The sequence below is a fragment of the Dermacentor andersoni genome, chromosome 9 (genome assembly GCF_023375885.2).
Source record: "Dermacentor andersoni chromosome 9, qqDerAnde1_hic_scaffold, whole genome shotgun sequence".
NCBI classification, from domain to species: Eukaryota; Metazoa; Arthropoda; class Arachnida; order Ixodida; family Ixodidae; genus Dermacentor; species Dermacentor andersoni.
This window is the reverse complement of record NC_092822.1, coordinates 4,917,092-4,944,333: the sequence shown is the minus strand read 5'-3', so window position 1 is coordinate 4,944,333 and position 27,242 is coordinate 4,917,092. Positions and strand designations below refer to the sequence as shown.

General features: G+C 46.0%; 1 protein-coding gene across 14 annotated transcripts in view; it reads left to right on the top strand.

Annotated features, from left to right (window-relative positions):
* The window catches only part of LOC126527418 (uncharacterized), a 476,501-nt gene that overhangs the window by 343,573 nt on the left and 105,686 nt on the right, over positions 1-27,242 (top strand). For all 14 annotated transcript variants that reach the window (XM_055068432.2, XM_055068435.2, XM_055068434.2 and 11 more), the window contains one exon: positions 2,700-3,017. In XM_055068432.2, the coding sequence (XP_054924407.1) occupies positions 2,700-3,017 (318 nt within the window). The remainder of the gene's footprint in view (positions 1-2,699; positions 3,018-27,242) is intronic.

Sequence of the window (27,242 nt, the reverse complement as noted above, 5' to 3'; positions counted from 1 at the left end):
AAGCAACAAATCAGCTTACGAATGAAGCATCTTTTGAGAATTCTACAGGCAGTCATTTAAAAAAAATAGTTTGATTATTAGATGAGAAAATGAAAGTCCAAGTATCAGTATATGAATTTCGCGCCGAAACGTCAGCATGACGTCAGGGATTCCGAAGTATGTTTTCGCATTTGGGTCGCGTTGGCTGAATAAACGTTCCCGAAACTTGCCATGTTTAATATTTGGTTCCTTTAGAACACAATGTAGTCAATCTACCACTATATATAAATAGTAGGCCCTAGAAGACGCCATCAAAATCCACGACGTCACTGCCCCCAGTTGAGGGAACTTAAGTAGGCGTCGCCACCCGTATTTCGTTCTTGTGCTTTTTCTGGCTTACCAAACGTCTTATCGTTGAAAGAGTGGTGTTTTTGGTGTTGTAGAACGGTAATTTACTGATGTAGAAGAAATCATTTTTCACTTTAGTGTCCCTTTAAAGTTAAAAAAGGGATAAAACACGGCTTTGTAATAGAAGGCAAAATTATGAAAATTCTAGTTTGCAACATTTTACTTCCTCTTCAACTCTGTGTAAATACCACCATGTGCTCATCAAAACAGGACCTGCCAGCAATTTTTAAGCTGCAGTGGTAGATACAGCAAATGACAACTGGTCTCTGTTTTGGTTTACTTGTGTGACACAGCCGATAAAGAGCCAAGTGCCTATGAAATAAAGGCAATAAGCATGCAAATTAAACACATTCACTTGTCAAATTTTTTACATAGCCTTATGTGGCTTATCTGTGATGCATGATATCGACAGTACTCACCTACGGGGCAGAAACCTGGAGGCTTACGAAGAGGGTTCTACTTAAATTGAGGACGATGCAATGAGCTATGGAAAGAAGAATGATGGGTGTAACGTTAAGGGATAAGAAAAGAGCAGATTGGGTGAGGGAACAAACGCGAGTTAATGACATCTTAGTTGAAATCAAGAAAAAGAAATGGGCATGGGCAGGCCATGTAATGAGGAGGGAAGATAACCGATGGTCATTAAGGGTTATGGACTGGATTCCAAGGGAAGGGAAGCGTAGCAGGGGGCGGCAGAAAGTTAGGTGGGTGGATGAGATTAAGAAGTTTGCAGGGACGACATAGCCACAATTAGTACATGACCAGGGTTGTTGGAGAAGTATGGGAGAGGCCTTTGCCCTGCAGTGGGCGTAACCAGGCTGATGATGATGATGATGATGTGGCTTATACTACGGGTGATACGGTAAACTTCCATTAATTTGATTTTGGGGTGAATGCAATACTGACCAGAGGTCCCGGCCGGCGCCTGTGCATTTTTATGGGCCCAAAGGTTCATTATTTTCGATTGTAAAATTTCCATTCACCGGATACAGTCAGCATGCACGTGCTTCAACTCTATGGTGACTCCAATGTCTCAGCAGAGCTTAGAGGGCAGTGAATGCACTGAACACGCACATGTCATCTCCTGACGAAAACACTTATTTTAGGCCTGCCCTAAGAAGTACTTTAACAATTTACAGTAGCTTGTAATGTCTAATTACAGTATTTACCTGATTCCAAAGCGTGGCTTTTTATTGGGGACATGTTAGAATCGGGCAGATACTGCCAAATGAATCGGCAGTGTGCTGCCATTTTTTTTTGTTCTGCAATCTAGTATAATTAAACCCACCAGATAATTTGATTCATTTCATCAGTCCTGTCAAATTCAAATTAAAGGAAGTCGACTGTATCTGAAAATTCTTCATCATCATCAGTCTTTTTTATGTCCACTGCAGGACGAAGGCCTCTCCCAGCGACCTCCAATTATCCCTGTCTTGCACTAGCTGATTCCAACCTGCACCTGTAAACTTCCTGATTTCATCACCCGACCTAATTTTCTGCCATTCTCAATTGTGCTTCCCTTCCCTTGGCACCCATGCTGTAACTATAATGGTCCACCGGTTATCTGCCCAATGCATTACATGACCTGCCCAGCTCCATTTTTTTCTCTTAATGTCAATTAGAATATCAGCTATCGCCATATGCTCTGTGATCCACACTGCTCTCTTCCTCTCTCTTAACATTCTGTGTAACTTCATATTGGGGTTCAAATTGGAAAGTCCGAAAATGAAAATGCCTATACGAGAGTGCTCTTAAAATCCATGCAATGTGCTGTGCATACGATCTAGTGTCTTCAAAGACCATTTCTGTTTGTGAGTTAAACCTTTATGTATGACTATGCATAATAGTTAATAAGAGTGACTTGTTAGCTGTGTTGGTACGTTGTATTTTGTAAGGGTATACCAGCAAAGAGAAAGGCCACAAGAAAAGATTGTGACGCAGAGAAAGGAACAGGAACGGTGTTTGGTGGATATCGTTTCTAAGAAATAAAATCAGGTTTAGTCCAGCATTCTTATCAGTGTCATGCCTCACGATTTTTTCTTATATTCTTTTTAGTTTGCTGGCATACCTTTGCAATGCCTAGCAGGTTATTGGCCCGCCTACAATGCCTTTTTTATTGTCTGGGCATTTGTCACTTACAAGATGTACCAGGACACCAGTGCCAGATGCTGTGGTACGCACTCCTGTCCAATGATAGTGCACTGCCCAGGTGCCTGCTACCTCTCATTCGTGCTCTCTTACTGTGTAGGTAGGGCTGCACTTGTTTCCAGTTGCTTGTAAGTCAGGGTTGGTGAGCATTGTGCCTATTTCAGGCTGTCACTACTGGCCACTTGGCTCCCAGTCCTGTGGAGGAGCAGGCACCCCCATTCCCACCCTTGACACAGCCAGTCATCAGCACCAGCCCGCCAGTTCCCATGGTGCAGCCTCCGACACCGGTCACCAAGGTGGTTCCTGCTCAGGTGATTCCAGAAGGGGATTCCAGCTCACGGCTACCCTCACCGTGTGGGGACGACAAGCAGGCAGCACTGAGCTGCCCTCCGGTGCCTTCCTCCACTGCTGTCGCTGCTAACGCTACTACCGCCGCTGCCACACCCCCCTCCTCTTCTGTCGCTAGCGCTCTTCCTACGCATGTGAGTAGAGGTGATGCAGACCAGGGTGGTTGGTCCCTGCCACAACCGTTACAAAGTTGTTCTAGGAATGTGCAAACATTTATAAGGGATACTGTCAAGGTGCGAAATAACTACCGTATTTTCCGGATTGTAAGTCACATCTTTGTATAAGTCAAACCCCTAGTTTTTGCGAGCTTTGAAGAAAAATTTGTATGTAAGTTGCACCAGTATACAAGATGTACTTATTTCAAGTCAGTCGGCATAATGAAATGATACACACATGTAAACTCATTGTGAAATGCCAAACAGAGCCATTTCTGCAAACAAAAATTTTTGCGAGCCACTAACTCTAATAAAAAAAAGATCTTCAACCAACACCCCTTTTATGCACAGTAAACCAATATTTATTGCAGTTCACTCACATCAATTAAAGCTTTGCCCTCCGACACACTGTCAAAAACTTTATCCACTTCTGCCGGCAGCATCCCTGGGTACCCGTCGTTGGCCTCTGAATAACCTTTACGCGATGTTAACACATCGCTGGCATTGCCTCTGCAGCACAGCATGCTCGGGATCAACACGAAAACGAGAACAATATGCGTAAAACAGCCTGAACACAAGCATACAAAAAGCAAAATCGCAACTGAAAGCCAGAAGCATTGCAACTTGCTCCTGCAGCTGATGATGATGATAACCGAATGGTGCTTTTTGTAACAGGTGTATCACGGGTGCTACACTATACGCGGCGTGCACGCCGATGGCCGCGCCACTGGTGGCGGCCTTGCGCAGAACGCATGGGAGAGGAGCGAGCCGCGCGCCGTAGCACGCCGTAGTTTGTTGCGTCGCTGATAGTGCTTCTCTGTCTTATTTGTGTTTTCAGAGCAAAATAAGCAACACCCTTCGCATGTGTGGGATGGCCAAAGCTTCCAAAGAATGTCGAAGAAGAATTGTTGCAGGGTGGGGGGGCTCAAATACCGGCGAAAACGTGCCGGTGATACGGTTCTAATTATTCCCCGCAAAGCCTCATCAGCAGGAGCAATGGTGGCAATGGATCGTAGCTTCGGCGCGAAATTTCTTGTTCTCATCCTTTCCTTTGTCGCTTCGGTGTTTTTTCTTTTTTATTATTATTTTTTTACTCAATTGTAGTTAGACGGGTAAGCGACGAAGTTCGTCTGCAGTGCAACATGCGGTTGAAAGGCATTTCGCTAAAGTTCGGAATGCCGTTTGCCGCTTATATTGTTTTCCGCTTCTTTACCGCGTTGGGCTAGCTAGGCAGCACGACTGCATGAGCGCATTGTTTTGCATGTTAAAGCTACAGAAGTTTGCAAGAACTGAAATTGTTAGTTTTATGTGGCCCGGTAAATCCTCGCACCAGCTGTCGCGCACTTCATGTTTTTACATTTATTTTACGCGTGGCTTCGCCCATGTTTAACTGTTGCTAGTTGCTTCATGCATAACTCTTGATTCTTTTGAGCTGCGAGGTTTTCACCCTGCCTCGTTTGTAAAGGGTATAAATCACGCTGTGTCTTATCGGAATGACACCAAGCAAGTGCTTCTTTAACAGCTTTATTCATTTCGCCCGAGGGCACCTTAGATATTGTGGTTTTTTGGGAAATGTGTTTAGAAAATAGGTAGCTCAGGGCGAGAATTGCTAATAGTTACTGCATATGGTATTTTTGTTCTATTTTTCGCTGATCCATTTTTCGCTGAGTAGTTCGCGTCACATCATCATACCTTGATGCTGTCTGAGCAGACTTAACACGCCGAGTGATTTGTTTGTTTCACAACGTAGTCGCTTCTTGCAAGTGAATTTTGCACTCAGCTGAATTATTTCTTATTATGATTACGCTGCATAGGACTAAACCCGGCCTTGCCGCCAGCGCTGTATCTAATTTGACTGGCGCTGCTCTGCCTTTAAATATATCATGTGGCCATTCTCTCTAGTAACATTTAAAAAAAGTACTGCAATGTTAGTCACACTATAGCTTTGTACGTTTCCAAGCAGTTCCCTTAGGGAATTTAAAATTGCAAAAACTGCAGCGCGAACGGCAGTTCATCGGCGGTACAGCGCTAACACGCGCTTTTATTAACCCGTGCGTTTGGTGGCTTCGTTGACTATAGTGTGCGCGTTTCTATCAATAAATTCGCAATTATTCTACTTCAGGCGACTTTCACTACACTTATTCGGCGGCGTCACATGTATTCATCGGCAGAAAAATCACAACGGTATATGCAGACATCGCACCGTGCAGATTTGTTATTTAAGTCTGCACTAACGACGGGTGCTTATTAGTGAGGTACAGAAGCAGCATTACGGCAAGGGTAGAATTAAAGAAGAAAAAAACGGTCGAGACATCGCATTAGTCAACAAAATTTGTCGGCTAGATTACATGAGCTCCACTTCATGTAAATGGTCTTCATGGAGTTTGTCTGCGGGACGCACCTGGCGCATATGTGGACCATGTTGCCCCAAACACCGGTAACACCTTGTTCATACCCGCTCCCACAGAGGTCTGCGTCTTCCCTACAGCTGTCACCGCAGAAGAAGCAGTCTGGCGCCCGAACCAAGGACAAATCGCAGCCGCGAACTTCAGTCACCCTTGCTGCAAAGCGTTGTCGTCTGCTACTGCTCCCACGCGTATTGTTGGAAGCGCCCGCTAGGTGGCTATCAGTGGCGCCTCTATAGGCGGTGCACGCGGCCTATAACAGTAAAAAATTGTTTCGGCCTTTTGGTATTTATTGCGTCAGTTCTATGGGTTCAACCTTTTCTTCAAGAAAAACTTAACTATAGCAGGTAACAGGAATATGACCTCTCGCTGGAACCTATATCACGAAGGCCACACTCGCAACCTTCACTGCTGCTACCCTGTGGCTGCCACCACGCAGCCTACACGGCGAATCCTAGGAGCTAACATCTGTACCCATGGTCGCTTCACTGTTAATACATTAGATTTCTTTCAGAATGTTGCTGCACATTGCGTCTTGTACAAAAAAAGAAAAAGACGCACATATTTGTCGTGCCTGTGTGCATGTTTTTATGCACAACAGAGAAATCCCCAATAATTCGAAACATTTAATTTGAATTGACACATAATTCGAACTGCTCTGTTGATCCCAGCATAGTCCTTGTAATGACGAAGATCGCACGAACGTTACTGCGACTGCATGGCTCCTGAAGTGAAGAAGATAAAGACAAAAGGATCGGTGTCGCTACTTTAGCTCACACTGTCATTTGGCCGGGACTGCTCAGCTGCTCTCTGCGCTGGACCCGCTAACCCATTAACTGTCAATAAACCTTGTAGCATTTGGTGGAGGTGCGGAGTATCCTAACGCCTCGTCCTTGAACTCCGGAGCCGCACTCTGCCCACCGCTACTGCCAAGACCATGCCAGACGACGCCGGTGAGTGACCCACTTCAACTGGACCAGTCACCTACGGTACCGTTCGTCAACGAAACCCAGCTACATTCAGTCGCACTACTGATGCTGACGTCAACGACTGGCTTTCGTCGTACACGGTTGAGCTTCACAACAAATGGGACGATTTGACAAAGCTCACCGACATTATTTTTTATCTTGCGGATGTTCGCCAACCTCTAGTTCTGAAACCATGAGGCCACTATTGCGACATGGAATGACTTTAAAACTGCTTTCGTGGAGGTATTTAGCCGTCCAGCCGTGCGAAAGCTTTGCGTCGAACAGCACCTCTGCCAACGAGCGCAACAGCTGGGCGAGAATTTCACTAGATATATCAAGGACGTCATCGATCTCTGCAACCAAGTAAGCCGCACGATGATTGAGGAAGAGAAGATTAAACAAATCCTCAAAGGTATTGAAAACGACGCTTTTCAAATGCTCCTGGCTAAGAATCCTACTACCATTTTAGCCATAGTCACCTACTACCAAAGCTTCGACGAATTACGCCGGCAACGAGCGCTCATCACGTGGGCCCCCTTTCCAGTTTGGCAACTGCTCCCAGACAGACTGATGACGGGTCTCTGCTACCTCAAATCAAAGCCTTCATTAGTGAAGAGGTGGCCCATCAGCTCTCACTGCTCCCTCTCACCCATGAGCCTGTCCAACCTTTGTCCTCAGCCGTGCAGCAGGCCATCCCCGACCAAGTTAGAGGCTTTTCCACCAGCATACCAGCACGCTTCGGTTGCTGCACCGCTGACGTCCGCTGAAGTCATGTTGAGTCCTAAACCAACAACCCTTCCCTACCTGACGCCACCACCGTGTCCAGCACTTCTCCCTGGGCCTCAAATGCCCCCTCAGTACTTACGGCCACAAGATCCATGGCACACACGGGACAATAGGCCGATATGTTTCTCCTGTGGTCTCACGGGGCATGTGGCACACTTTTGTCGCCGCCGCCTGCCACGTCCGGACGTCATCGTTGATCGACACATACCTTCAGCCCACCAGGATGCTGATTCTAACCCGTCGCCGAACTTCTGGACCAGTCGCCAGAACTTTAGCAGCCGTCATTCATTATCACCGTGTCGCTGTTTCATGTCACCGATGCGTCGTCACCCGCCTTCCAACGAGGGAAACCAAGTGCTGTAGCTTCGGAGGCAAGAGCTGCACAATTGTCGAAATGCCCAAGACCTCCGCTATCGCCGCAAAACATTATAGAAATACAAGTTGAAGGAGCCGCTACATTCGCACTTGTCGACACGGGCGCTGCCATTTTCGTCATACGTGAGGCTCTTTGCCGTAAGATCAGAAAGGTTACCACATCACTTTCTGGCCTTGTACTTCGTACTGCCACCACAGAGCTTGTCAAACTTCCAGCCGCATGCACCGCTATTATCGTTATTCAGGACGTACTTTACACGATTGAGTTCCTTTTGCTGCCTTCCTGCTCTCATGATGTCATCCTGGGATGGGACTTTCTCTCGTGCCACAGAGCCGTCATCGACTGCGCCCGTGCTGAAATTGCTGTCTGTCCTTAACAACACTCTGCTGGCTGCCTATCCCGCCCTTGTAAAGATTATTATCACACTGATACTGATCTGTCGCAAAGTGCCTCAACACCAATCCCTTTGTTTTGTCCATCTGCGCCCGACACCCAGGTACTGTTCACAAGGGTGTCTACCAACCGGGAAAACCGGGAATTCTCAGGGATTTTGAATAGTGTGGAAATCATCATCATCATCATCAGCCTAGTTACGCCCACTGCAGGGCAAAGGCCTCTCCCATACTTCTCCAACTACCCCGGTCATGTACTAATTGTGGCCATGTTGTCCCTGCAAACGTCTTAATGTCATCTGCCCACCTAACTTTCTGCCGCCCCCTACTACGCTTCCTTTCCCTTGGAATCCAGTCCGTAACCCTTAATGACCATCGGTTATCTTCCCTCCTCATTACATGTCCGGCCCATGCCCATTTCTTTTTCTTGATTTCAACTAAGATGTCATTTACCCGCGTTTGTTCCCTCACCCAAACTGCTCTTTTCTTATCCCTTAACGTTACACCTTTCATTCTTCTTTCCATAGCTCGTTGCGTCGTCCTCAATTTCAGCAGAACCCTTTTCGTAAGCCTCCAGGTTTCTGCCCCGTAGGTGAGTACTGGTAAGACACAGCTGTTATACACTTTCCTCTTGAGGGATAGTGGCAACCTGCTGTTCATGATTTGAGAATGCCTGCCAAACGCACCCCAGCCCATTCTTATTCTTCTGGTTATTTCAGTCTCATGATCCGGATCCGTGGTCACTACCTGCCCTAAGTAGATGTGTTCCCTTACCACTTCCAGTGCCTCGCTACCTATCGTAAACTGCTGTTCTCTTCCGAGACTGTTAAACATTACTTTAGTTTTCTGTAGATTAATTTTCAGACCCACCCTTCTGCTTTGCCTCTTCAGGTCAGTGAGCATGCATTGCAATTGGTCTCTTGAGTTACTAAGCAAGGCAATATCATCAGCGAATCGCAAGTTGCTAAGGTATTCTCCATCAACTTTTATCCCCAATTCTTCCCACTCCAGGTCTCTGAATACCTCCTGTAAACATGCTGTGAATAGCATTGGAGATATCGTATCTCCCTGTCTGACGCCTTTCTTTATTGGGATTTTGTTGCTTTCTTTGTGGAGGATTACGGTGGCTGTGGAACCGCTATAGATATCTTCCAGTATCTTTACATATGGCTCATCTACACCCTGATTCCGTAGTGCCTTCATGACTGCTGAGGTTTCGACTGAATCAAATGCTTTTTCGTAATCAATGAAGGCTATATATAAGGGTTGGTTATATTCCGCACATTTCTCTATCACCTGATTGATAGTGTGAATATGGTCTATTGTTGAGTAGCCTTTACGGAATCCTGCCTGGTCCTTTGATTGACAGAAGTCTAAGGTATTCCTGATTCTATTTGCAATTACCTTAGTAAATACTTTGTAGGCAACGGACAGTAAGCTGATCGGTCTATAATTTTTCAAGTCTTTGGCGTCCCCTTTCTTATGGATTAGGATTATGTTAGTGTTCTTCCAAGATTCCGGTACGTTCGAGGTCATGAGGCATTGTGTATATAGGGCGGCCAATCTTTCTAGGACAGTGTTCCCACCTTCCTTCAACAAATCTGCTGTTACCTGATCCTCCCCAGCTGCCTTCCCCCTTTGCATAGCTCCCAAGGCGTTCTTTACCTCTTCCGGTGTTACTTGTGGGATTTCAAGTTCCTCTAGACTATTCTCTCTCACCTTATCGTCGTGGGTGTTACTGGTACTGTATAAATCTCTATAAAACTCTTCAGCCACTTGAACTATCTCATCCATATTAGTAACGATATTGCCGGCTTTGTCTCTTAACGCACACATCCGATTCTTGCCTATTCCTAGTTTCTTCTTTACTGCTTTTAGGCTTCCTCCGTTCCTGAGAGCCTGTTCAATTCTATCCATGTTATAGTACCTTATGTCCGCTGTCTTACGCTTGTTGATTAACTTAGAAAGTTCTGCCAGTTCTATTCTAGCTGTAGGGTTAGAGGCTTTCATACATTGGCGTTTCTTGATCAGGTCTTTCGTCTCCTGCAATAGCTTACTGGTTTCCTGTTTAACCGCGTTACCACCGACTTCTTTTGCCATTCCTTAATGATGCCCATAAGATTGTCGTTCATTGCTTCAACAGTATGGTCCTCTTCCTGGGTTAAAGCCGAATAGCTGTTCTGTAGCTTGATCCGGAATTCCTCTACTTTCCCTCTTACCGCTAACTCATTGATTGGCTTCTTATGTACCAGTTTCTTCCGTTCCCTCCTCAAGTCAAGGCTAATTCGAGTTCTTACCATCCTATGGTCACTGCAGCGAACCTTGCCGAGCACGTCTACATCTTGTATGATGCCAGGGTTCGCGCAGAGTATGAAGTCGATTTCATTTCTAGTCTCACCATTCGGGCTCCTCCACATCCACTTTCGGCTAACCCGCTTGCGGAAAAAGGTATTCATTATCCGCATATTATTCTGTTCTGCAAACTCTACTAATAACTCTCCTCTGCTATTCCTAGAGCCTATGCCATATTCCCCCACTGACTTGTCTCCGGCCTGCTTCTTGCCTACCCTGGCATTGAAATCACCCATCAGTATACTGTATTTTGTTTTGACTTTACCCATCGCCGATTCCACGTCTTCATAGAAGCTTTCGACTTCCTGGTCATCATGACTAGATGTAGGGGCGTAGACCTGTACAACCTTCATTTTGTACCTCTTATTAAGTTTCACAACAAGACATGCCACCCTCTCGTTAATGCTATAGAATTCCTGTATGTTACCAGCTATGTTCTTATTAATCAGGAATCCGACTCCTAGTTCTCGTCTCTCTGCTAAGCCCCGGTAGCACAGGACGTGCCCACTTTTCAGCACTGTATATGCTTCTTTTGGCCTCCTAACTTCACTGAGCCCTATTATATCCCATTTACTGCCCTCTAATTCCTCCAATAGCACTGCTAGACTCGCCTCACTAGATAACGTTCTAGCGTTAAACGTTGCCAGGTTCATATTCCAATGGCGGCCTGTCCGGGCCTGTCCGGGAAATACTCAGGGAGAATTCAGGGAATTTGTGCTTCTATCAGGGAAAATTAGCTGTAATTTTATTGAAAGGGAATTAAAGTCGCAGTAATGCTGGCTCACATAACAGAGAGGGATCGTAACGAATCGTCTTTTCATGCTGTGTCGTCGGCTGGAGGAGTTGCCAGTGTAGAGTCAATGGCTGACTTTCCGGACGCCCGACGGCTCCACGACACCATCACATACACCATAGAATCAATGTCTAAGAACGTCTGAAATTTCAGACGCAAAAGCCCTTCACCGTCCGATTTTCCGGACTTCTTGCTGTGATTGCAGGTCTGAAATGGCAACAATCAAAGCCACCACTGCCGCCGTTTGGTTACCTCGCCGCCGTCGTAAACACTAGGCCTAGCTGCTTCAGCGTTCATTATTAAGCTTCTTGCTGTTCGGCGCCGTGTTTTTCATTGAAAGAATTCGCCGCTGCAAGCTATGGCACCGACTCCGTCTTTGTGGTCCTCGCGATTGGCTTTGAAGCTCGGAAAGTACGGCGCGTTGCATAATGCCAGTTCCCAAAGGTCAGCTTTGCCTCAATACAGAAGTGCTACGCGGTGAAGCATAACAAGCGTGGGAAGGGGCAATTGTCACGGGACCCAGTATCTATTCCTTAGTTATACACGCGTCCATCCGCCAGCCCCTGTCACAGTACAGGCACCGATACGCCTAATAAGCGTGCTGGCAGGCCTTTTCGGATGTGCCTGTGGCGATTTCAGCCTTTAATGGCAGTAAAAGACATGCATTCATTTTTTCCGACTGTCCGATTTTACGGACGTTTTCGCGGCTCTTAGGGAGTCCAAAAAATTGTACATTGACTGTATAGCTGACAAAGAAAATGCTTGAAATCGTCTGTGGGGCAAACAACGGTGGAAGGAGGGCGAGAACAGAAAGGACCTGTGCATTGAGGAATGAACAGGAAAGGAAGCCTGCTGCCGCGAGCTTGAGCTCAAAAAACAAAGTGTTGGCTAATGCCGGGATGCAGGTGTCCCTCATCTAAACCGAAATAAACTCTTTAAAGCAGTGAAACGCAACACTGAGGCATTGTGCGCAGGCTGAGAGTATGTCAGGAGAGTTGAAGTCGACGCACCAGCTGTTGAGAATCTCATTTGTGTCAAAGTGCGGGCCTCACACCAATGAGCTTGCTATAAATTGATGAAAGTAGCTCGTATCACCTTCAGTTACGGCGTCCACATTTGTAGACGCGACCTGTTTTTGCCATTTCTGTGCAATGATAGCAAGGAATAGAGCATGAACATTATGCTTACGGCAAATTGAAGATTCCGATAACCTAAATTACTTCCATTTTGCTTCTTAGTGATATCGTTACAGAGTATCGCTTTGGTGAAGGCACTGCCATGTTTTACATGACGCTTCATGTGGAGCATGTCGGTAGCAACCTTGAAACATATATATATATTTTCTTTCTTGAAATGCTTGAGGTTAATGAATAACTTGTACATCTAATTTGAGCGGGGGATTTAATCCTTTTTATGAAAAAACGTAGCATGACTTACTTTACAATATTCAAATATTTAGTTACTCTGTAATTATAATGGCTCATCATAAAATGCTCAAAGAGTCATTCTATCACGTTGATTTGCTTTGAGTGCAGTCTCAAGCACCACCTATGTTTCACACATACGAATCGACAGTCGAGCATAATTTGTGACTGAAATAGATTATTCAAAAACATTTGTTTATGTATGCATCTCATTTTATTCGTATTTGAGAATGTTCCACCTGATTTGCAATGAGTTACCATTTTTTTCAAAGATATTTTATTCGCTGTTCATTTTACTAATCCTTTGCTTCAGATTTTTGTTTTTTTTAGTAATATAAATGATACTCCCTACTATTCAAACTGGATTAAGTCGTTTTTTAACAAAGTTTAACAAAGTTTAACAAAACAAAGTTCTGTGTCACTCAGGGAATTTGGGAATGTCAGCTTGGTAGACACCCTGGTTCATGCCCTCATCTACTTTTCTTCACCTCAAATCTCTACCACTTCTATTTGTCGTTCTTGACGTAACCGCTAACAAAACAATTATGCTAGTACACAACCATTCACATACCCGCTCACTCTCCTTCGCAACGAGTCCCTCGGCTCTGTCGAGCCGATTGACATATCTGAGTGCTTGGACGTGCCGGGCCCCTCCTCTGGACTTTTGCTCGATGCCATGACACCATTTCCGAAGAGCTCCCAATTGGCTACCGAGGTCCTTGATTTATGCGTTGACGCCAACCTTTCGATTGAAAACCGTGAGCAGCTCATGTCTCTTCTGGGTAGTTTCTGCTCTTCCTTCGTCTGTACAAAACACGTCTTTGGTCTTACGGACAGTGTTTCCCACCTCATCAACACCGGGTCCCATCCTCCCCTCAGACAACGACCAAGGGAATGACATGCTCGAGCGTGGCGTCATTAAACCATTCCAGAGCCTGTGGTCTTCTCCAGTTGTGCAAGTGCGTAAAGAGAATGGTTCTATTCGATTCTGTGCAATTACCGCCGTGTCAAAAAAGTAACATGGAACGGCGTCTACCGCTTACCCCAAATTGACGATGCACTTGATTGTTTACAAGGCGCCGAGTACTTCTTGTCATTGGACCTGCGATCTGGTTACTGGCAAGTTCCCATGGCCACATGTGATCGTCCTAAGACAATGTTTGTCACCCCTGATGGGCTATATGAATTTAACGTCATGCCATTCAGACTCTGCAATGCACCTCAACTTTCGTGCACATGATGGATAACATACTCTATAGTCTCAAACAGAACATCTGTCTGTGCTACCTTGACGACATTGTCGTGTTTTCTTCCGATTTCCTGATGCACCTCTCTCGTCTCCACCAGGCTTTCACATGTCTTAAGAACGCTGGTCTTCAGTTGAATATCAAAAAGTGTCACTTTGGCGCTCGCAACTTGACAATCTTGGACCACGTTGTTTCCAAAGATGGCATCCTCCCTGATCCTGTGAAACTTCGAGCTGTCGCTGAATTCCCTAAACTGATGTCACTGAAGAACCTCCGAAGCTTCATTGGCCTTTGTTCTTATTTTCGTTGATTTGTGCGCAATTTCGCGATCATTATCGCTCCTTTGACGCACCTTCTCACCGTTGGCACAGACATGTCTAACTGGTCTCCTGAATGTGATAACGCATTCCAGACACTGCGCCAACTGCTCCCTTCTCCTCCGATACTCTGTCACTACAATCCATGGGCACCTACAGAGGTACACACGGATGCAAGCGGCATGGGCCTTGGTGCAGTGCTCGCGCAACGCAAGCCTGGCTATAGCGAGGATGTTGTTGCTACGTGAGCCGAGCCCTCACAAAGGCCAACACCAACTATTCAACCACTGAGAAAGAGTGCCTGGCTATAGTCTGGATTCTTGGCAAGTTCCGACCCTACTTTTATGAATGACCCTTTTACGACGTCACAGACCACCACGCTCTTTGCTGGTTGTCAACATTGAAAGACCCATCGGGCCGCCTTGGTCGCTGGGCCCTGCGGCTACAAGCAGATGATATCCAAATGGTGTACGGGTGAGGCTACAAGCACTCCAACGCGGACGCCCTTTGTTGTTCTCCTCTACTCCATGATGCAGCGTCTCTCTTGGCACAGTCGAGTCGTCGATGTTGAGTCCATGCATTCGGAGCAACGAAAGGACCCGTGGATTGTTACCCTGCTCGACCATTTGTCGGATTCTACTGCTATCACGCCCTCCCGCACGCTCCGCCGTCAAGTCTCTCATTTGTGGAGATCAAGGTGTCTCCCCGTGCCTCGTCCCCCAGCTTGCGCATTGTGCTCTGCTTGATGTCCGGGAACTGCCGCCGGAACGACAACATGGTGGACGCGGCTAGCGCGTCGGAGTTAATTTTCCGAGCAAACCGTGCTTCTCTCTACCCGGCTCGAATCACTGCACGAGCAAGTGTCACTGGAACACACCCCGATTGGCCTCCCGAGTGGTGGCCCTCAGGCACCCTCTCCACCCGAGCTCTCTTCCACTGAGCGCTTCGTTGCCGCAGCCATGGCTGCGGCAGATGCTCACAGGCCTGCAGCGAGTTCGCTACATGAGACCTTTGCTCCCCCGAGTCCTCGTTCTCACGCTTGGTGGACCACTTACCGGTTAGCCTTAGCGCAGTGGGCACGCATACTCGATCGGTCTTGCAGTGAGCCTTTGCCCATAAGCGCCGTGACTGTCGCACTGTGCTGTATCTTGGGTGAATAAACCCGTGTTTGTTGGTGATCTGACTCTGGAGCCTTCTCTCTGCCGTCAGAGAGTTGACCAACCCTGCTGTAGCGCCTTTGTGCATTGCAGAGTGGAGGTGTGTCGTGCCCTTTTCTGACCATCACTCGTAGGGGTGAGCCATGTGCAAACCCACCTCCACACATTTTACCGTGCGAGACAACCTGCTCTATCATCCCAATTATATACCAGGTGGTCGCAAGTGGCTTCTCGTAATACCATGTCGCATACGCTCCGACATCAGCACTGCTTTTCATGCCGACCCACAGAGTGCTCACGCAGGCGTGCTGAAAACTTGCGCAATGTTGCGCGAACGCTTCTACTGGCGCAGTATGTACAGCTTTGTACTGAAGCGTATCCATGCTATATCCGGACAGGCCGCTATTGTAATCTGAACCTGGCATCGTTTAACGCTAGAACGTTATCTAGTGAGGCGAGTCTAGCGGTGCTATTGGAGGAATTAGAGGGCAGTAAATGGGATATAATAGGGCCAAGTGACGTAGGAGGACGAAAGAAGCATATATAGTGCTGAAAAGCGGGCACATCATGTGCTACCAAGGCTTAGCAGAGAGATGAGAACTAGGAATCGTATTCCTGATTAATAAGGATATAGCTGGTAACATACAGGAATTCTACAGCATTAACGAGAGGGGGGAAGGTCATGTTGTGAAACTTAATGACAGGTACAAATTGAAGGTAGTACAGGTCTACGCCCCTACATCCAGTCATGATGACCAGGAAGTCGAAAGCTTCTATGAAGACGTGGAATCAGCAATGGATAAAGTCAAAACAAAATACACTATACTGATGGGCGACTTCAATGCCAGGGTAGGCAAGAGGCAGGCTGGAGACAAGTCAGTGGGGTAATATGGCATAGGCTCTAAGAATAGCAGGGGAGAGTTATTAATAGGGTTTGCAGAACAGAATAATATTCAGGTAATGAATACCTTCTTCCGCAAGCGGGATAGCCGAAAGTGGACGTGGAGGAGCCCAAATGGCGAGACTAGAAATGAAATAGACTTTATACTCTGCGCTAACCCTGGCATCATACAAGATGTGGACATGCTCGGCAAGGTGTGCTGCAGTGACCATAGGATGGTAAGAACTCGAATTAGCCTAGACTTGAGGAGGGAACGGAAGAAACTGGTACATCAGAAGCCAATCAATGAGTTAGCGGTAAGAAGGAAACTAGAGAAATTCCGGATCAAGCTACAGAACAGGTATTCGGCTTTAACTCAGGAAGAGGACCTTAGTATTGAAGCAATGAACGACAATCTTACGGGCATCATTAAGGAGTGTGCAATAGAAGTCGGTGGTAACTCCGTTAAACAGGATACCAGTAAGCTATCGCAGGAGACGAAAGATCTGATCAAAAAACACCAATGTATGGAAGCCTCTAACCCTACAGCTATAATAGAACTGGCAGAACTTTCTAAGTTAATCAACAAGCATAAGACAGCTGACATAAAGAACTATAATATGGATAGAATTGAACATGCTCTCAGGAACGGAGGAAGCCTAAAAGCAGTGAAGAAGAAACTAGGAATAGGCAAAAATCAGATGTATGCGTTAAGAGACAAAGCCGGCAATATCGTTACTAATATGGATGAGATAGTTCAAGTGGCTGAGGAGTTCTATAGAGATTTATACAGTACCAGTAGCACCCACGACGATAATGGGAGAGAGAATAGTCTAGAGAAATTCGAAATCCCACAAGTAACGCCGGAAGAAGTAAAGAACGCCTTGGGAGCTATGCAAAGGGGGAAGGCAGCTGGGGAGTATCAGGTAACAGCAGATTTGTTGAAGGATGGTGGGCAGATTGTTCTAGAAGAACTGGCCACCCTGTATACGCAATGCCTCATGACTTCGAGCGTACTGGAATCTTGGAAGAACACTAACATAATTCAATCCATAAGAAAGGGGACACCAATGACTTGAAAATTTATAGACCGATCAGCTTACTGTCCGTTGCCTACAAAGTATTTACTAAGGTAATTGCAAATAGAACCAGGAACACCTTAGACTTCCGTCAACCAAAGGACCAGGCAGGATTACTTTAAGGCTACTGAACTATAGACCATATTCACGCTATCAATCAGGTGATAGAGAAATGTGTGGAATGTAACCAACCCTTATATATAGCTTTCATTAATTACGAGAAAGCGTTTGATTCAGTCGAAATCTCAGCAGTCATGGAGGCATTACGGAATCAGGGTGTAGACGAGCCCTATTTAAAAATACTGAAAGGTATCTATAGCGGCTCCACAGCCACCGTAGTCCTCCATAAAGAAAGCAACAAAATCCCAATAAAGAATGGCGTCAGGCAGGCAGATACGATCTCTCCAATGTTGTGGACAGCGTGTTTAGAGGAGGTATTCAGAGACCTGGATTGGGAAGAATTGGGGGTAAGAGTTAATGGAGAGTACCTTAGTAACTTGCGATTCGCCGATGATATTGCCTTGCTTAGTAACTCAGGGGACCAATTGCAATGCATGCTCACTGACCTGGAGAGGCAAGGCAGAAGGGTGGGTCTGAAAATTAATCTACAGAAAACTAAAGTAATGTTTAACAGTCTCGGAAGAGAACAGCAGTTTACGATAGGTAGCGAGGCACTGGGAGCGGTAAGGGAATACATCTACTTAGGACAGGTAGTGACTGCGGATCCGGATCATGAAACTGAAATAATCAGAAGAATAAGAATGGGCTGGGGTGTGTTTGGCAGGCATTCTCAGATCATGAACGGCAAGTTGCCATTATCCCTCAAGGGAAAAGTGTATAACAGCTGTGTCTTACCAGTACTCACGTACGGGGCAGTAACCTGGAGGACTACGAAAAGGGTTCTACTTAAATTGAAGACGATGCAGCGAGCTATGGAAAGAAGAATGATAGGTGTAATGTTAAGGGATAAGAAAAGAGCAGATTGGGGGAGGGAACAAACGCGAGTTAGTTACATCTTAGTTGAAATCAAGAAAAAGAAATGGGCATGGGCAGGACATCTAATGAGGAGGGAAGATAACCGATGGTCATTAAGGGTTACGGACTGGATTCGAATGGAAGGGAAGCGTAGCAGGGACGGCAGAAAGTTACTTGGGCGGATGAGATTAAGAAGTTTGCAGGGACAACAACATGGCCACAATTAGTACATGACCGGGGTAGTTGGAGAAATATGGGAGATGCCTTTGCCCTGCAGTGGGCGTAACCAGGCTGCTGCTGCTGCTGATGATGATTATGATTTATGATGATGATGTCCATGTTTGCGAAGCCTGCCAACAATGTAGGGTTGCTCCTCGATGCTCAACTAGCCCTCTTCAGCCCCTGCCTTGCCCTGTGCAGCCTTTCGATTGCGTCGGCATTGACCTTTACGGCCCACTCCCGAGTACTACATCTGGAAACCGATGGATAATCATTGGTGTTGACCATCTCACCCGATATGCTGAGACAGCCGCCCTTCCTGCCGCTACAGCACACGAGGTTGCTTTCTTCATCTCGCACAATTTCGTGCTTCGACAATGCGCACCTCGTTAACTCCTCGGTGTGACAGAGGGCGTGTTTTTCTTTTCGAAGTGGTTGAAGCTCTGCTTGCCGAGTGCCTCGTCATCCACTGCACATCTACTGCTTACCATCCTTTCACCAATGGATTAACTGAGCACTTCAATCGCACTCTTGGTGACATGCTCACTGAATATGTCGCGTCAGACCAGTCCAACTGGGACATGGTTCTCCCCTTTGTAACGTACGCTTACAATACTGTGACTCAAGCGACCACAGGTTTTTTCCGTTCTTTTTGTTGTTTTGACAAGAACCCTTATGCACGCTCAATACAGTATTGCCTTACCAACCCGACGCCTCCGAATTTAGGCCAATATCAGAAGTAGCCAAGTACACACAAGAATGCCGCCAACTTGCCCGCACCTTCACGACGGAGGGTCGAGCTCACCAGCGGAATCGGCATGACAACGGCCTTAGCACTACCACTTTCCGTGTCAGCTCCCTCGTTTGGTTATGGATTCCGCCTCACATTACCTGTCTTTCATCTAAGCTGCTGGCTCAATACCGTGGACCCCATCGGATTATCATCTCTACATCTGCTGTAAAACTATGTGGCCAAACCTCTAACCCCATCTGAACCTGTGGCATCGCGGTCGTGAGACAGTGCACGTCAGCCAGCTTAAACCGTATTATCATCCCCTTATCATGTCGTCGCCATGAGTCGCCAGGATGGCTACTCTTCTCTCGTGGGGCCATTGTAGTGACAAAGATCACATAAACATTACTGCGACCGCATGGCTCCTGAAGTGAGGAAGATAAAGACAAAAGGGTCGGTGTCGCTGCTTTGGCTCGCGCTTTTGTTTGGCTGGGACTGCTCGGCTGCTCTTTACACTAGACCCACTAACCCTGTGACCATCAACAAACCCCGTAGCATTCTATTTAATCGAATAGAGGAAAACTTCCATGAATTTGAACTCCAAAATCCATGCCTTTCGAACAAACCTGAGCCAAAGGCATAAATTCGATGTGTTGCTAACTACTGTAATGTAATGTCAGATGCTATAAAAATTACGAGGAAGGACGTGCGGGGAGCCGATACTTAAGTGGAGCAAGCAGAGTGGTGCGCATCCTCCTTTCTTATTTGGCTTAAAAGGAGCAGGATGCAGCCCTCTAGCGCATGCTTGGTTATGTTACCATAGCCGGGGCACCCCCCCCCCCCCCCTCAACCAAGTGCATCCTTTATTACTTTATCGCATGCTCACCTTCGCCCCCCTCATAGTGCGTCCTCGAATGTGTCATATACAACATTGGGCGCGGGGGAGTACGGTGCACTTCAAACCACCATCGTTTTTGGCTCACCCTTGCACATTTCCTCGCACCCACAGCAAAAGAGGTGTGAGGCGCCATCTTCTTGCACTTGAACTTTATGCGGAACCTAGGCTTCTTCTGGCACATGTCGTGGTGCGCTGATGGTCAAAAGACAAGACTTTTTCTATTAGAGCCCAATGACAGTTTTGGTTTTGCGCACTGTACCGCACAATAAATTGGGTGCAATATTTAAATGGGCTCTCTTTTGTTTGTACTCCATTTTATTTCAATATTCTGTCCCCTTGGAGTTCAAAATTTTTCTATATAAGTTGTATCATTGTGTGAGATGCTCCAGTGAAATTTAGAGGGGAAAGATTCGACTAATACACTGGAAAATACGGTGCACAAAAGATTACCAAGTTGAGCCCTAAATATCCAAATTTAAAAAATATTTCTGGTAGAGTATAACATGACGACAGAAGTGTGTAATATACCAGCACTCAGGAGCTGCACATAACATATGCCATATTGCTGGATCTAACTTTATTCCCTTTTCCTCCAGCCCTTTCTTCTCTTCATTCATCACCTTCTTCTTTAACTGTGGGCCACATGTCAGGATTCATTCCCCTCAGCATAGTTTGCATCCCTCCTGGGATGATACTTGAAAACATTTCACTAAAGGCCGATTCCCTGATTTTGCTGGGGCTTATGTGCCACATGGTCTTGAGGTGCCTTGCCATCTTCATCACATGAAATGGCCCCTTGTATGCGGCATTCTGACTTGTTGGTCCATGTTAACCAGCACAAAGTCGCCATTGTTGAGTTCTGGTAACGCTGTATATTGCCGCTTGTCGAAATTTCTCTTCATTCTTTCACAATAGTTTTATACATTAGACTTCCGCTAACTCGACTCTGGTTACATCGATTTTTCGGTTAATTCCGTCCCGACTGAAGGTCCCAGTTGGTACCTATGCATTTCTCTGGGCCCAAACTTTCATTCTTTCGATCCTAAAATTGACCTTTGCCGAATAATTTGAATTTGACCTGTGAACATGCATGCTTCTGACTCCTAGGGTGATCCCAGTAGCGCGACCCTTTAGTGGCAGTGTCTGTCTCGATGAAGCTTATGGGGCAGTGAATGTGTTGAGCACACGTCATCTACCCGCCGTGGTGGCACGTTGGCTTTGGCATTGTGCTGCTTAGGCCCGATGGTGCGAGATCAAATACTGATTGTGGCAGCCGCACTTCAATGGGGGTGAAATGCAAGAACGCCAGTGTACCATGCATTAAGTGCACAATAAAGAACTCCAGGTGTTCAAAGTTAATCTGGATTACCCCACTGCACCATGCCTCATAATTAGATCACGGTTGTGGCACATAAAATGTGCCAGAACGTCATCGTCACGTCATCTCCTGTCAAAAACACCTATGTTCAGCTTGCCCTAGGAGGATTTTCAAGCAGTAACCATAGCTCACAATGTGTGACTATGGTATTTATTCGATTGTAATGCACATCCTTTTCGTTCAAGAAAATTAGACCGCAAGTTGCCTACACAATGCAATAAGCCATGAAACCAAAACAACCTTTGCGTCGTTCCTATGTTTTATCGCATAACACGGATGTACTGTGGCGAAGCTGACTTTAGAAATTCGACCACCAATGTGCAACACATGTTAGACCCTTGCCCATTTTAGAGCGCAGCTCTTGGCGGCCGTTCCTGCGGTGAGCATTGGTGTAACTGAGCGAACGAGAACAGCGACAGATGGAAGAGTAAATGTGGAGCGCACTGAGGGATGAAAGACGCAAGGAGAAAAGCAGAGGAGGAGCGTGCAGCGGAACCATCATGCGGTGGAAATTAGACGAGGAGGGTATGGCGAAAGATTGAGAAGAAAAGCGCAGTGCAGCGATGATGGCTACGAGATGGCGCCAGAGTTGTGCATGTTATCTGGTAGGTCTGTTTGTGGTGGCTGTGTGAATAGCACCGACGAGTCATCCACACACTGCTTCTCGTGATCTGTAGATTAGCAAGGCAGTAGCGCCATACTTTGCTTCGTTTTCAACGTGTCACACGAGACAGACTGTCCATGCCGGCCAATATATCACGAAACAAAAACATGTATAGAGCTGTGCTTAGATTTCGCATTAGGGAGTATCATAATTGTCGGTGAATTTTTTCTGGCTAAGTTGGGAGTGTGTTAAACTCCTACTTTGTTTAGGAGCTTTAATGTCATTTCTACATTAGTTTTCTACTTTGTGCATGTAGAAAAACGGCATGGATTTGATTTGAGGTTGTATTAGAATGGGGCAAATACTGCCAGGTGAATTGGTGCGTTGACATTTTTTTTCTGCATCTTGTTTTATACAACCCGCCATATAATTTGATCTATTCCATTGGTCCTGTCATGGTCAAATTAAAGGAAGTTGACTGTATACTGTCTACAGTTCTTGCTGCTTCTGTAAGCTTTACAGTCTCATCAATGCCAAGGCTTATGTCTGCAGGCATATAGGTTACTTTTCCCAGTTGCAGCAGATAGAGAAGTGCATCCTAGGGCCAGTAACGGTGAGCTACCACCGCTCGGAGGCTACATTTCTTGGCACCTGGGAGTGCTGTATATATGCTCATATATTGCTTTATATCTCTGATAGCCTGTTCAGCTAATCCATTTGCTGTGGGATAATAGGATGCAGTGAACTGTAACACAATGTTATGCTTTTCCTCCCATTCCTACAGGATATCACCTTTACATTGTCAAACATTTTTCCATTTGAAAAAGACATCACACTGCTGTTATCTTCCTTAACCGATCTTGCTGCGATCATTCTAGTGGACTCGTCAATTATCAGCAGGAAGACTTGAATCTTCTTAACTCCTTCAGACTTTTTCCATAGTTCTGGGAAGTCTAAATGAATGACCTCAAACAAAGTGTTAGAATACCACCTTAGAAGCCATCTTTCATGTTGGTTGTTTGCATTTGAATTTCTTATATTTCTGATATGATAATGCAGTCAAATCTCAATAATTCAGACTCGAAAGGCTCCAAACATTTTTTTTGCAATAAATGGAGTTAAATGGCGCTCCCACAGCGTTGAAAAAGTGGCATGGTTTCACGGAGCCAAGTGGCACAGCCGGCAGCGGGCAGGCAACCGCATGAAAAAGTGGCTCACACCCAGGGCTTTTCAGGCCACCGTGAGATATTGATGCAGCTTCTTCCCCAATGCTAGATGTGTCTGTTTGGCAAGCTCTGATGTTTCAAACAGCTGCAGTCCTGGTAGTTGTAACATTAAACGCTGGACAAGAATGATTGAGAAAATACTTTAAAAGTTGGGCTCTGTTTGTGGCATGCACGTGATGTATATGCCATTTGGAAAAGAGCTTCAAAGAATGCTGGGTGACAGGAAGTGCAGCAGGGTGTGCAAAGGTGGCCAAAAAGAAGCGGGTGGTCAAAGTCACTCCTAAGATGCATAAAGAATATCCCACATACATTCAAGGGAGGCCACATGTAAAGCACAAATTAAATTCCACAATTCCAGATCCGTGAAGGCATTTTCATCATTTTGCATTTTTTACCAATGCGTGAGCTTTGAACAACTATTTTTTCTGCATTGCATTACACAAACCTATGACGCATTCTACTGGTCACTTTCAAGGACTCAAGAGCACTCTCACGGTGCGGTTTACTATCGTCCAGTTGAAATCAAGCGCTTGGAGCACATTTGCCTGGTTCATTCAGAGCACCACACTCCAGCTTGGAGTGCTTGGAAGTGCTCTCATCCTCAACCTGGGAGCACAACTGAGATTTGACAGAAACTCAATTATGCGGCTACTCCCATTGCTCTGGGAGCAGCTGGTACATTCAGCTGGGGCAGGCTTTATCTGGCTCAAACTTCTAGAGGATTCCACATTGCTGCAAACCAAGTTGGAGCATAGTAAGAACCAGTCCAATGTACCTTTAGTTCCAGAGCTTTCTTGGGTTAAATTTTATATAGAATGCTACTGCAGACTCAGATATTTAAGTACTGCCTTCATTCATGTAGAAAAATTCTAACTTAGAACCCAAGGTGAAAGTGGAATGTAACGGTACCGATTATATAATTTTTTTAATGCATTAGCATTCCTAAGGTACTTCATGCATTTTCGGGGACTGTGAATGTTAGTATCTATGTACGTTTGTATCTGACCATTTTCCCACCTACCTATGTCACTGGGTAGTTCGTGGTCGAATGGTTAGCATATGGGGCCGCTGTGCTGTGGTAACAAGGTTCAATACCAACCATTGGACCAGCTTGGGTCACTGAGTGTAGACATGGGCCACTCTCCAATGAACCTCTTTCATGCCGACATGGGTCACTGTAGACACGGTACTAAGTAGGTATCACTGCTCGAAGAAACTTGTTGCCAACTTGGAGTACTCAGTATGTGCCACTAGGTGTGTGCCGCTCTTCAATGAACTTCTTTGACGCCAACTTGTGTAACTATGGTCGGGTACAACTTTAGAAGACAGAAGAGGCCCCGTCCAAATGACCAAAACGCGGCAGCCAAGCCTCCGCGACTAAAAAAAAATAGTCCCGCTCAAAAAGTTCTGCTTCTAAAACTTGTATTTCTTGGTATAAATTAGACTTGTTTCTTGATGACTGGTTTGGTAGAGCTCTGGTGATGGGAATGCAACAGCACATGCCGTATTGCGAGAGAAAAATAACCCTGTGCCTTCTACAACGCTGCGCGGCGCCTGCTATTGTGCAAGATCCACGGCTGCAGGCATGTGTTTATAAAATGCAGTCGCTGGTTTAATCCACTGATGCCTCTCAGGCGTACTGTTCTACAAATATGAAATTGAAATGGTTGCTTTCCTCGCAAGCTGAGCTTAAGATCGCGGTTTCAAAACCCGGTTACAGCGGCCTCATTTCGGTGGAGCAAAATGCAATGTTGCCGAAGGAACCTTGTGTCGCCTCGATGGCCATGCCAAGGAGCCTCGGCAAGAAAAACAAGAGCAGCCGCGTTCTGAACAGCAGTTTACGCAACATGATCTTCCACTGCTACAAGTATTGGCGTAACAGCTAGGCAACCTGAACGCAGCATGTAGAACACAAGCATGTTTGTCGCCGAGATGCTCGGTGTTAGTGAAAGCACAGTGTTCAATGTGAGGGGGAGGTCAAAGTTTCGCCTTTTTTTGGGTAGCAAACTGTCGACACCTTCGCAAGAGCGCCCAAGAAATGTGGAGAAGACAAGACACAGCATGAAGTATGACAGCGTGACGTTGTACACGCTGAGGTCATGTGCGCACAATTTCTTTGGCTGCAACAAGATACCGATGGTCAAGATGACAACTAAGAAGTTCTCAAAGCGTATGGATCTCTCATCACTGAAGTGGCGTATTGTGCATCACCTGCTTGCCGAGATCGGCTTCAAGCACGATAAGAGGAGCAGCAACTCGCTGCTTATGCTAACCGGGATGGCATCGCCGAATGGTGGAATCGCTACCTTCATGACGTGGGGCGCTACTGGGTGGAAGGCCAAAAGATCTTCCTGGACAAGACATGGATGACGAGGGGACACATATGGTCGATCGTGTGGACAGAAACTGTGGTGCGGAAGCGCGGATGCCTGTTCACTTGAGCAGATGGCCGGTGTCACGGGTCTGAAACAACCTTCTGGGAAAGGCCAGCACCTGATCATGATGCACATCGGCAGCGAGAATGGCTTCGTCACTCGCTTCGACTGCTTGGATTTGTTCTGAGACCAAAAAACAGGCAACTACAATGAAGAAATGGATGGCAATCGATTCGAGGTAGGTTCAGTGTCGTTCTGCAGAAGTTGCCAGCTGGTAGCGTCATTGTTATGAACAATGCACTTTACCATACCCAGCGAGAAGAGTAATTGCCAACGACGGCCTTGAAGAAGGAAAAGTATACAGGGGTGGATCAAAAGCACGACCAACGCCTACAATGAAAGGATGTTGAAGCTTTGCTTGGGTTGCTGGAATCTCTAAAATCACACTTTCTCAGCTACGTCGTAGACAACGCAGCTGAAAGAGCTGGTTGCATTGTACTCGGGCTCCTCCTGTACCAGTGCGAATTTAATCCCATTAAGCTGTTGTGGGCAAAGGTAAACAATGTCATCGCTGTGGACAACATAGACTTCAAGTTGTCCACGGTCGGAAACATTGTGAGGAAGAAAATCAAGAACATAATGGTGGAAGTCTGGAGGAAGAACATTCAGATTGTGATGGACCTGAAGGCAAAGTTCAGACGACACGTTTGGGAATTACCATGTCCAACCCGTCGTCACCAAACTGTATGAAGATGAAGATGACTGTGAAGAAAATGACTCCGACTGCGAGCTGTCAGGCATTGAGCCACTCAATGAAGCATAACTGTTTTCTATTACTAAAAGAGCAGCCCTTATTAGGGCTACCAAATTTTGCTTGTGGGGATGCTATAGCCAAGCATCCACTCTGTGACCTCCCGAATGAATAGGCAGTTCATTTGATGGCATATTCCTTTTAATGGAAGCTCAGTTTTGAAAAGACAACATCCTGCACACATTGTGGCATGGAAACATGCATAAATGTTGGCAAATTCGATTGCAAACACAACTATAAGACATCATTAGCTTAGTGAGTCCTAAAATACTCATTCGGGCAGCCACCGTTGAGCTTGAAGGGCCCCACGTTGAAATAGCAGTAGTCTGGGCACGCTTGAAAGGCACCGTTAGCTGTGTGCACTTCAGAGCGCAGTCATGTTGTATCCATTGTTGGTGAAATAGCAGTAATTGTGAAATCGATAGCCACTGTTAGCAACTTGCATTGTCTGTTTTGGCTCTCTGGGTCAGGCAAGTAATGCGAATAAGAGAACAATTACAAAACATCATACTGAGACTGGAAGTGTGAAAAATGCAACTGCGTAGCAAGCTGCTGTTTCACAGTGTGGCACTCTTTCATGTGCACTTCTGGCAAGCTTGCTGCATGTACTGATGCATAAACACATGAACAGGCTTAAGAGGCAAAGTTACTATGCAAACCATGGGATGCTTTTAACACAGTGTACCGGTAAACTTTTCTGTTGTCATAGCTGATATAAATTTTTTTTGTGCAACTTAATCACATTGTGGCAACAACACAAGAAGCAAGGACAGAATGGAAAGCACAACGACAAGGTAGACAAGAGAGAA